Source organism: Papaver somniferum, chromosome 6 (assembly GCF_003573695.1).
Source record: "Papaver somniferum cultivar HN1 chromosome 6, ASM357369v1, whole genome shotgun sequence".
Taxonomy (NCBI): domain Eukaryota; kingdom Viridiplantae; phylum Streptophyta; class Magnoliopsida; order Ranunculales; family Papaveraceae; genus Papaver; species Papaver somniferum.
Window position 1 is genome coordinate 2,550,309 of NC_039363.1, and position 11,588 is coordinate 2,561,896.

Genomic DNA, 11,588 nt, shown 5'->3' on the forward strand with positions numbered 1-11,588 from the left:
CTAGCACAATCGATAGATAATAAACATCACAAGACTACCGATTGTACAATTGGTAGACAATACATATCACGAGAAAATAGAGAAATGCAAAATTCTACTAGTTTTTGAAAATTTTGAATTTGGGACACTAGCACAATCGGTAGATAATGAACATCATGAGGCTACCGACTGTACAATCGGTAGATAATACATATCACGAGTCTGCCGATTTTGAAAATAGATAAATGCAAAATTCCACTAGTTTTTAAAAAATTTGAATTTGAGGCACTAGCACAATCGGTAGATAATGAACATCACGAGTCTACCGATTGTACAATTGATAGATAATACTTATCACGAGTCTACCGGTTATGGGTTTCATAGAAACACAAATGAAACAAACCACACTAAACTACCGAATGTAGTTTTATCTACCGATTATGGAGGATAAAATTGCCATTTCAAAAAATTGAAGATAAGTGGTAGTTTAGGTTTACGTTTGGGTGACATTTTTTATCTATTTGTGACGCCCCTAATTCTTAGGGGATAGCCCCTAATGACACCACGATAATTTTCAAATAGGTGTTGGAGACTGGAGTTAGGTACCAGATATGTCATTGTTAAATTTTAGTTATGAATTTTCTTAGAAAAAAACTGTCACCCCTAAAATCCACTACTATTCCCTTAAAAAATTCTGATGGTGTCGGACTATATAGCCAAAAAGTTGAGGAAAAATCTAATTTTGCTTTTTAAATAATCTTTCTGCTGATATCTTCCATCTTGTAAAATAAGATTACAAAATCGTAACTTGATTTTCTCCTTAATGATTTCTATTTGAATCATCAAATCCTTAAAAGGACATTTGTTTTTAGGATAAACTGAAATGCCACAGTACCCTATGTGTGCCCGTTACTTGTAATGTCATCAGTGTTGCCTAGAAATTGAACGCGACTGATAATAGAAACATGAAGATTAAAATTCATCGGTGAAAGAACTATGAGTAAATTTTGTTCAACAAAAAATATGGATTTGACTGGATTTGTACAAATACCAATTTAGGCATGATTTAGTAAGCAATGGTATTAGCCTGACTTCCTTCATCTCTACTACATCCATAATTTCAGCTTTCTGTCGTTACCTCCTGAGGCTACCTTCTCACCATCAGGACTCCAATCCACAGCAAAAACCTTGTCAACGACAGTAAATTCAGATTAGTCTTGGGGTACTGAAGTTAGGAATGATGGCAGAAAGATAAAAATTCAATGGTCAAAATTATAGAAGAGTTACCTCATCATCATGACCTGGAAGATCCTGCTTTAAATTTAGCTTCTGGATGTCCCAAACCTGCAGTGTATATAAGATTTAGAAGAAGCAAAGATTCAAAGTTTAATCCATATTAATAGCAAAAATACAAAAAAAAATAAAAAAAATATATTACCTTCAGCGTAGAATCCTTGCTACAACTCAAAAGAAGCCTACTATCAGCAGACCAGCTGCAAAATAAGCAGAACACAGACGGGGCTAAAGACACTAACTTAACTGAAGGAGAGAAAAAGAAATGGAAAACTATGATAAAATTCAAACCTTAGCTGATACACACATCCAACATGTCCGTGGAAAGTTGCAACAAAATTCCCAGTGGTACCATTCCACAACTTGACTGACTTGTCAAACGATGCACTTGCTATCCATTGACCGTCCGGGGAGAAGTAAACATGGTTCACAACCTGTAAGGCAGTTTTGAGGTCTCATGAGTTTAACAACTCCAAGAATAAATACTTTTTACTGATTAAATCAAAAGTGACTTAAGTCAATATTGATTTCTAATAGATAGTCAACTTCCTTATTCTTACAAGTTGCATGTAAGCCTAACAAATTAAGGTTCATTGCCCATTTGAAATTATACCGAGGCTAATAATCTTAAACTCAGGGCGTCAAGAAAGCCTAAGATATTGGGTTAAGCTTCTGAAAAGTTTAACATTTTGCTATTGTTCCCAAGGCCAGCCAATCCAGATTTAGGGACTGAAAATTACAAAGAAAACGAAGCAAGTGGTTTACCTCTTGGTGTCCCATCAACTGCTCCACTGGTTTGCGGTTAGGAGGCTCCCAAAGGAACATGGTCTTATCATCAGATCCTGAAACCAGTCTTTCGGGAGCATTTCCTTTCAATTTTTTGTACCTCTCAAGAGCTACCTAAAAAAACATATGAAGCAAAGTTTACAGAGAAGAACGTAACAAATGCTTGTAAGCTGCTGCTACAGCACCGTAAATGTAGGTGACCCGTTATAGCAGATAAAACATAAAAGAGGTCCAAACTCGTGGTATGCAGCTGCTGAAAGAGACTGTAACATCACATGGCTAAAGTAAGAGACTTGAGAAAGACTACTACCTCTTTCATTTCCTCAGGTGATGAATACTGTTTTCCAGTATGGTCATATGCTCCTGTGCGGAGCACATATTCGGTGTTCAATGAAAGAGAGTTCACCCAATGTGCGTGCCCCTATGTTAAAATCAAAAAACTGAATTAGCAAAATATAATCCAAGGAAGGGGGGGGCAAAAAGCCAATACCAGGAAAGGTCGAGTCCGAAACTTGATTCATTAACCAGTGGCAACAAAACAAAAGATTTACCTTCAGTTCGCGAATTAACTTTCCTTGTGTTGTGTCCCATACTTTAATTGTTCTATCATGGGAGCTGTGATAATTTACTTGAATAGGTGAGTAAACTCGGCTAAACCTCTAAAACTTGTTAAGTAGATATTTATCCAGCATCAATATGTTTGGTTATCAATTACCGTTGGCATTAATGTTTAGAGCAACAAAGTTTACACTGATATGAAGAGAAGCTGTTGAACATTTGTACGTGTCCGTCCTTGGAATAATAAAATCAAAGAAAAAAGTGTACTCCACTCCATTTAACACAAGTTACTGCATCCGTGAGTCCGGTAAGAGATAAAACACATCTTCTGAATGAAATGTCCCAAACACGTACAGCCCCATCTTTACTTGAAGTTGCAAAGCGGCGGCATGGAGAACTCAAGTGTAAAGGCTCCCATGATATGGAAGTAATCCATTTTTTGTGGCCCTGAAATACGAGTAAGAGTATGAAACTATTCTTAGCACAGTAGCATATAACCTACAAAGAGCGTGGTGATAAATAGGACCAATAAGTGAATTTACTTTACTTTGAATGGCATTCCTAATTGCTTTCCTGTCTGTGTGTCCCAGCTTAGAATTTCTCCATCCTCGCTACCACTAACAAGATGCTTACTATCAGGAGACCATGCCATACAAAGAACATGGTGTTTATGACCTGGATAAGATGTATGGCAGTAAGTAAACTTCGATAATTCTGAGTCCATACCAGAAACAGCTTAACTGTTGAACTGACTGCTACAAATATAAGCTTAACCATTAACAATTAGACCTCTTAAGAGATTGCAGGACAATCCAATTGGATTGATAAAAATTATTCGACTCAAATTAACCAAATCCATGCCACAGAATGGTTAAGCTGGTTGGGAAATTCCACCAACTAGTTAGTCGCCTAAAATTCGGTCAACTAGTTGGGAAAACATACCATTTAAATGAAATTCAAAAGAAAGAGTTCAAATAGTGTACCTCTACAAGTGTATAATGGGGTCTGAGTAGTAAGATCCCATAAACGAACCGTTTTATCACCAGAACCACTAGCTAGTTGTCTGCCATCAGGGCTGAATGCAACAGTAATAACCTTGCCTTCATGACCTGCAGGGCCAGCAAAAGGAGTGTAAGACAAATAATCAGCCTCCACGTGACACAACGGCTTCTTCAAGTATCAAAATTACAACAGAAAGTCGAATTAATATCCCATACCAGCAATAGTGGCGGAACAACGATTGACTGGACGTATACGAAAAATTGCTCGAGGTTGATAAACAATCTTCAATACCTTCTCAACAGAAACTGCAATTACATGAAACTTGACTTTGTCGATATCTTATTCACCAAACAATCATACATAGTGAAATCGGAAAAAATAGTGCATCGGTTTTAACCTTTATTTTTCTCTAGAAACGCTCCTAGCTGCACTATAAGCTCCTGATCTGATACATAAAATGAATACGGTAACTTTTCCTCCTGAAAAAACCGAAAACCGATGCAATAATCAATTACTAATAAAATGTAATTCTTTTTAACAGAAATTACTGAGAAATCCCAAATCATTTAAGAAAACTTACATTATTAAGAAGCTTATTGACTAGTAGTTGAAGCTGAAGAGGTCCAGCATTGTGTGGAAGATACATACAAGTTCCTAAAGGTACTCCTTCCGGGTCTGTAAATTGACACATAATCGTGCTGCTGTTGTCATTCCTAACCACATCTTTCTCTTCTTCAACTTTCGTGGCTTTGCAAGAATTTTCTGTTTTTCCTTTTTTGTTGCTGCTGCTGTTGTTTGTACCAACTCTCTTTCCCTTGTACACCATTGAAACCCAGAATTTTGTGCTTTCCGGCTCAGTAATTCAGGGTTTTAATTGCAAAAGAAAACCTTTGATACAAATCGGCTTTATACAAAGTGGCTGTGTAAATGTATGGAATTAATCGATTAAGTAAGCCCTTGACTGTGCTCATTATTATGCAAAACCCATAATTCTAAAACCCTATAACAACTAATTACAGTTTATAACTAAAGATTTTTCAATGGATTTCACAAAGACAACAAATCATGAAGAAGATGAATTCTTTTACCTTATTTCTGATCAAGTTTGTCTCTGAATGATTGCTTCAACGTTGTTAGTTTTCCTCTTAAGAATTATACTCAGGCATTCTTTTAGCATGATCTGGGATGCACTCGATGTGGCCGGAAAATAGATATGAAAGCTTAGGGTTAGGGTTTTGACGGAACTTTTTCTGGGAAGATAATATCAGAGAAATTATTTTTGGTTGTCTAAAGGGAAATTGGGTGGGAGAAAATTGGAAAGAAGTGAAAAAGCTAAGTTCATGTTTGGTATAGTTTTCGAAAACAGTTTTCTGTTTTTAAAAACAGGAGAAAACGCGTTTGGTAAGGACATTTTCAGAAAATGTTTTCTATCTGTTTTCTGTTTTTAAAAACAAAAAAATGAAAACAACAAATTATTGTTTTCTGTGTTTTCTCTTTTTTTCTTTTCTTTATTCTTTTCTTCTTTTGAGAACAAAGTAAGAGATGGGGAATGACTGCAAGTGAGTCATGGCTAATATCACTATCTCTTAGACGAATCTTTACATTTGATCCGATTTAGTTGGTTTTCCTTGTTTTCAAAAACAGTTTACCAAACAATTTTTAGAAAATGAAAACAAGGAAAAAAGGGTATGTTTTTAAAACAGTGGAAAACTGTTTTTGAAAACTGTACCAAACAGGCCCTAATAGTGCCTGTTTGGGTACTGTTTGCAGTGAAAAAGCTTTCTTTTCGACTTGTAAGAATAAAAAATATCAGAAATTAGTTCTGATGATAATTTAAACGGTGCGCGACTCATCCACAAAAAACCCGCCCAAACAAAAATGAAACAAAAACCCCAAATGTTATAAACTGTCTTAACTACCCTCCCATGATTCCACCAAAAAAAACCGTCTGAACCACCTTCCCTCATTTAATATTTTATAACGTTTGATAACGGACAAAAGATCTCAAAAAACTGCTCTCTTCTTCTCCCTCAAAACCAATCCACAGTAATCAAAAATCTCAAAAACTGCTTTAAAAAATTCATCCCGCAGCGAAAATCATCCACAAAATCACTATTTCTTCTTCTTCTCTTCTTTGATGTTATTAGTTTCATTGAAGCAAAAATCTAACCTAACTAGCTTCATTTTTCTGAACTAATTAGTCTGAAAACATCAAAATGGCGAAGAAAAAAAATGAGCTTGAGAAAAAGAAAGATGATAAACTTAAGACAACAGCGAAAGCACCTAAAAAAGGTAGAAATCTTCTCGATTATTATTCTGCAATGGTTTTTGTTTCATTATTTTGATGTAACCAGATTATTAGGGGTTTCAGTTTCATTTTAGGAAGATGATTTTGAGATTATTAGGTTTAGGTTTCATTTGTATTTTAGGGGTTTCAGTTTGATTTTAGGTTTCAGTTTGATTTCAGTTTCATTTTAGTCTTCAATTGAAAACTAATTTCACTTTTTGGGTGTGTTTATTTCTTGATTCTTTTTGATGAAACCAAGATTCGAGTTACATCATCTTAAGTTAACGGTAAAAAGCAGAGTTTAATGGTGAAAAGCAGATTTCTGTTGTTGCTGGTTGGTTTGATGTGAACAAATTTTTGATGAAACCAATTTTGGTTTCATCAATTTTAGTTATTGCTTAGGACCAATGCTACATGTGGTTTTTAGTTATGGTTTCATCAGTTTCGTGTTTATGGTTCCATCAGTTTTGTGCTTATGGTTTCATCATCAGTTTTCGAGTGTAAAATTATGCTTTTTGTTTCATTGCTTTTCAATTTTGTTAATTGTTTCACCATTTTTATTTATTATTCTCTTATGGTTTACTTTTGGTTTCATAATAGGTAAAAAAAGAGAAACAGATCCATACAAGTGTTCATTGCATCATTTGTGTAAGCTAGCAAAGGAAATTAAGGAGTTTATAAAGGACAAGCAACTGCATTTAAAAGCTCTCAAGTCATGTCCATTCTGGCGTTTTTTTGAGCCCTTCTATGATGGCGTAATGAACGAACAAGAGCTAATCAAAAAGACAAAAGCAGTAATTATGGTTTTAAGTTCAATAGAAAATAGAGAGGATGGTAGGCGCCTGTGATGTTTCACGATAACTAGGTCAAGGAAGATGACTTTGTGTACTATTCCCAAACATTTTTAAGATCTTGTTAGAAAATTTAACGTCTTCGTGGCTAAGTATTTTAAAGGAAGTAGAAAGACGGGCAAGACTGATATTAAAAACTGTATGTTTGAAGCCGCAAAGGATGAAACCAGAGCGGATGACTTTGTCAAGTTTTTCGTTATGTTCCTTTTGGTTTCGGTGTTCGTCCCCAACAAAGGTGGACAAACTCTGACTGCAAAGTACTTGTACATGGTGTTTGAAATAAACAAGGTGTATTGGCCGGAAATCTTTCATGACTATCTACTTGATTCGATAATGACAAACAGTCAAGACGTAGAAAAAGTAGTTGGTTGCATCATCTACCCGCTGGTAAGATTTGTTCTTTTTGATTCAAAGTTAAGTATTTTTATAATATTTTTGATGATTAATTTGAATATTGGTTTGATTTTTTTTCAGTATTGGTTGGCAGAAATGACAAAGATCGCACAAAGAAAACATGGGCTAGACAAGTATCCAAGGTTTGCTAGATGGAACCTTAGCAACATCTGCCAACAAATATTGTTTAACTTCGAGAATCTTGTCGACAAAAAAGAACTGTTGTCTGAGGTAATTATTTACTTTTCTGATGAAACCAATTTTGGTTCATCAAAAATTCTAGCTGAAATTTTTTTTCTTAGATAACTTCAACGGTCTTATATGATAATTTTGTTAGACAATATTCGAAATCTTGTATGTTTTAGTTGAAACCAATTTTCGTTTCATCGAAGTTTTTAGCTGAAACCAATTTTTCTTGTGTACTGCAGGATAATATTGGTCACCGAAAGGGGTCATTCTTGCTTAAGTATGATGAACAAGAAATGCGCTTGGTTGAGCCCATGGAGGAAGATCATATTGTTGTTGAAGACCATGTTGAACCTGAACTGCAGATTGGAGATACTCAAAATGTTGAAGAAAATATTGAGGTGCCTGCGACAGCTGAAGAAAATGTTGGTGCTAGTAGTGAAGATAACTCCTACAAAGCCAAATACCAATTTGCGCGAGCATTGATTGAAAAGCTTAGGACCAGTGCTACAAATGTTCTTTCTGAAGAAGAAGAATTTGGCAAAATATCATGCGGAGGAAAGGGCACAACAACCGGTAAAGAGCACTTACTTGAGGCGTAAAAGAAAACAAGTTGATGTCCCAATCGTAAATGAAGCGGTTTCGAACCATGAAGAAGATGTTGAGGTAACATGTTAGATCTAGTTTCTTGTAATTTGTGTGCGTTGTCTGGTATGAAAATTATTTATAACATTGACGGAACCAGAAAGGGTTTCATTGCATATTTATAACATTGTTGACTATTAACTACAAGAAACATTACAAATTGGTTGTAATGTCAGAGAACTCTCGGCTAGTCGCTTGTAACATATTGAGACATTTTTTTTGGTTTTTCAGGAACGATTGTGGCCTGCATGTTTTCTATTACATGAAGAGCCTCTTGAAAGGGAACATATCTACAGATGATATACGAGAAAAGGTGCATAATATGAGACCAAATTTGGCATTAAAGATACTCCTTGACGAAATAGAATAAGACTCGCATGTCGTGCCCATCCTCTTGAACATTCAGTTTTAGTTAAATTTTAAATTACTTTTCAAATCGTGATCTAGTAATTGTAATGATGATATACATTTCTTGTTGCACATTCAGTTTTAGTTGAAGTTTAAATTAGTTTTGAAATGGTTATCGAGTAATTATAATGGTTACAAATTACAGTTTATATTAAGAAAAAAATTCGTCTAATTTCAGTTGTAGTCTGTTGCTTATGTCTACGGAAATACGATGTAGTCACAAACAATCAACAATAGACAACATCATGTACTATATTGTCAAAAGATGCAGTAGAAAAGTGAAAGTAAAACAATGGTGAAACCAAATCTGGTTTCATCAAAAATAAGATGTAACCTATTTTGGTTGCAAAAAATGCCTGCAGAAAATCTGACAAAAAGCTTAATCACATTTGTTTATTCTCTGACAAATTACAGAATGAAAACACTGCAGCACATTAACTTATAAAAATAAGTACCCTTAAATATGAAATAGAAGATAAAAGAAAGTTCAAAAAAACAAAATTCTCATAGTCTAAAAACAAAACTAAAAGGGAAATTCGATACAAGTTCTCATGAAATCTGACGAGAAGGGCATGTCCGTCTATTATGGTTGGTAAAAACCTTGCAGGAACCACAGGTTCTCATCTTTTTATTGGGAACTGAACCTGTATTAGGAATCCTCTTCTTCTTCGATGGACGTCCTGGCTGTGGTCCATTATTCGGACCAAAAACCATTGATTTTGGAGGCACTGTCGCAGGCTTATCAACTGTGGGGACATAATTGATTGCATGTTTATATGATTCTCGATAAAAATTTACTGTAAAGTAGTGTTCAACGTACTTGTAAGGATCTTCTCCATTCGCCATGATACAACGGACAGCATGGGCACACGCGACGCCGTCAATACGCCAACGATTGCAAGAACATGTTTTTCTTTTCAAGTCGACCGTCTGTGTTAATGAAGCATGAACATCAAACACATATTCTGACGACTTGTTGACTCGGTAGTTACATCCATGCATCTTGTTGTCGTGGAGCAGAGCTTCATATTCTGGACATAGAGTTTGACGCCAATTCATCAAGTTTAAAGAGTCCTCGCGACGTTTACACATTTGGTCCATAAGCTTCACCCTGATCTCATCAACCATGATGGATATAGGCTTCTCTCTCTCTTCAATGACTGAACCATTAAAACTCTCAGCAATATTTGAACACAACCTACCATATCGTCTACCCTTGACGAAAAAACTTGCCCATTTATCAACATGAGCTCTACTTAGATAGTCTTGTAACTTCTGATTTTCAACCTTCCTTAACTTATCCCAACTCTCTGTAAATTCTTTATGAGTAGAAGCATACACGCATTTCTTAAACAATCCCAATACATACTTGTTATAAACCTTGCAATTCTTTGGTAAGAATGTATTGATATTGCATTCCATATGCCAATAACACCAACCATGAAAAGCCTCGGGAAAAACAACGGGAATTTGAGTTACCAATCCAATGCCTCGATTACTCACAAAAGTAAGCTTTGGTCGCAAAGGAGAAAGGAATTCCTTCAAATTTTCCAAAACCCATTTCCAGTTCGCTTCATTCTCCAATGAAACCACACCATAAGCAAGAGGGTAGATTTCTGTAACGTGAAAAAAAAGCAATGAACAAAAAGCACAACACAAGAAAAAATAAAAATGATGAAACCAAAGAATAAAAATGATGAAACCAGCAGAAAAATAAAAAATAAAAATGATGAAACCAAAGAATAAAAATGATGAAACCAGCAGAAAAAAAAGGATGATAACAAAAATAAAAAATGATGAAAACAAAGAATAAAAAAGATGAAACCAGCAGAAAAAAAATGATGATAACAAAAAGAAAGAATGATGAAAACATTACCATCATTCACGGTTAGACCTGTTGCTGCCATCATATGACCAAGGTACTTGCTTTTCAAGTGAGCCGCATCAACAAATTTCGGTTTGTTTGAAAGGGGAAAAAGAGAGGTAATATCTATTCTTAAATATAAATCCGAATCGATAAATGAATCTGAATGATCAAGAATTGACAATTGACGCGGGAAGTCACTATAGAATACCTAAGCTTCAAAATAGATAAACATCCTCTGAAATTTTTGAATCCACGACAGAAATTGAATCCACGACTACAAGCTTCAAAATAGATAAACATCCTCAGAAATTTTTGAGTCCCTTCTTCAACTTCCAAAACGACACGGGATCCAGGACTTGTTTTATACCAGTTCAAGAACATAAAGGATTTCTCATTTTCTCCCCATGTGGTGTTCAATGCATGCTTCTTCCCCCAGTATGCATAATAACGACTAATGTCAAATCCATACTCTCTCGTTAACTAATCCATAATATGCTTAGTTTTCTTATTAGGATCCTTCTTAATTTCATCAATAATCAATCTACTGATTAGGTTCTTCGATACACGTGGTGTGTTAACAAATCCACCAACACAAGTATGATGATTATTTATTTCCTTGATAATAAATCACTACGGGAAAAATATACATCTACAACTGGAGATTTACAACACTTCGATATACATCGTAGAAAGTCATATGTTTTACAACTGGTTTCAAAGGAAGAGTTGTTGTATATCATCACTACCAACCCTTAGGAACAAGGGGTTGCGCTAAGAAAACAAACGACAACTCCTTTAGCAAAACTGTTGTGAGGACATTTAGGTATAACAACTTTGTTTCATAATTGTAGTGACTTAGCCTATCACAATTCTCACAAGTGTTGTTGAAGAACACAAAAATATGATAATGAAAAATACGTCAGAGGGGAGATTCGAACATGAACCTAATGCATGGATGTCTAGCTCATCAACCATCCTTACAGTTCACAAGTTTATGTTGTTTTTTTCTTAATAGAAACGTATAACAACACTTATAAGTGTTGTTGAAGTTAAAATATAGAATGTGGGAGAAAATGAGGTTTGGGGGATTCGACGGCCAGGTTTCGTTCTTGGATCCAGGTACGCATACAATATGCAGAAATATGATTTTTTTTAATGTTTCGTAGAATATCTCGAAGTTGACGAATTTGAGGTGTGTTTTAGGTTTGGGGGAATATTCTAATGGAATCTTATCCGTAAATGTGTGAATTCATCGTTCTTATGAAGTTTCCGACTTATAATAGTCCACTTGCGGCCATCTTTCGAGGTCGGAGCCTGGTTCAGTGTTGAATTT

At 35.2% G+C, this 11,588-nt stretch overlaps 2 protein-coding genes across 2 annotated transcripts; both read right to left on the bottom strand.

The window, feature by feature from the left end:
• Positions 1-937: 937 nt before the first annotated feature.
• LOC113285331 (notchless protein homolog) lies at positions 938-4,913 on the bottom strand. Its single transcript, XM_026534241.1, has 14 exons — positions 4,707-4,913; positions 4,199-4,537; positions 4,016-4,097; positions 3,834-3,923; positions 3,600-3,725; positions 3,164-3,291; positions 2,889-3,063; positions 2,610-2,686; positions 2,369-2,479; positions 2,038-2,172; positions 1,564-1,706; positions 1,418-1,472; positions 1,267-1,323; positions 938-1,166 (listed from the first exon to the last, which is right to left on the bottom strand). The coding sequence occupies exons 2-14, from the start codon at positions 4,442-4,444 to the stop codon at positions 1,086-1,088; spliced, it is 1,506 nt and encodes a 501-aa protein (XP_026390026.1). The 5' UTR covers positions 4,445-4,537; positions 4,707-4,913; the 3' UTR covers positions 938-1,085.
• A 4,024-nt stretch (positions 4,914-8,937) lies between these two features.
• On the bottom strand, positions 8,938-10,295 carry LOC113286587. The gene is made up of 2 exons (XM_026535164.1): positions 10,265-10,295; positions 8,938-10,004 (listed from the first exon to the last, which is right to left on the bottom strand). Exons 1-2 carry the CDS (start codon positions 10,293-10,295, stop codon positions 8,938-8,940), a joined length of 1,098 nt encoding a protein of 365 aa, XP_026390949.1.
• Positions 10,296-11,588: the final 1,293 nt, after the last annotated feature.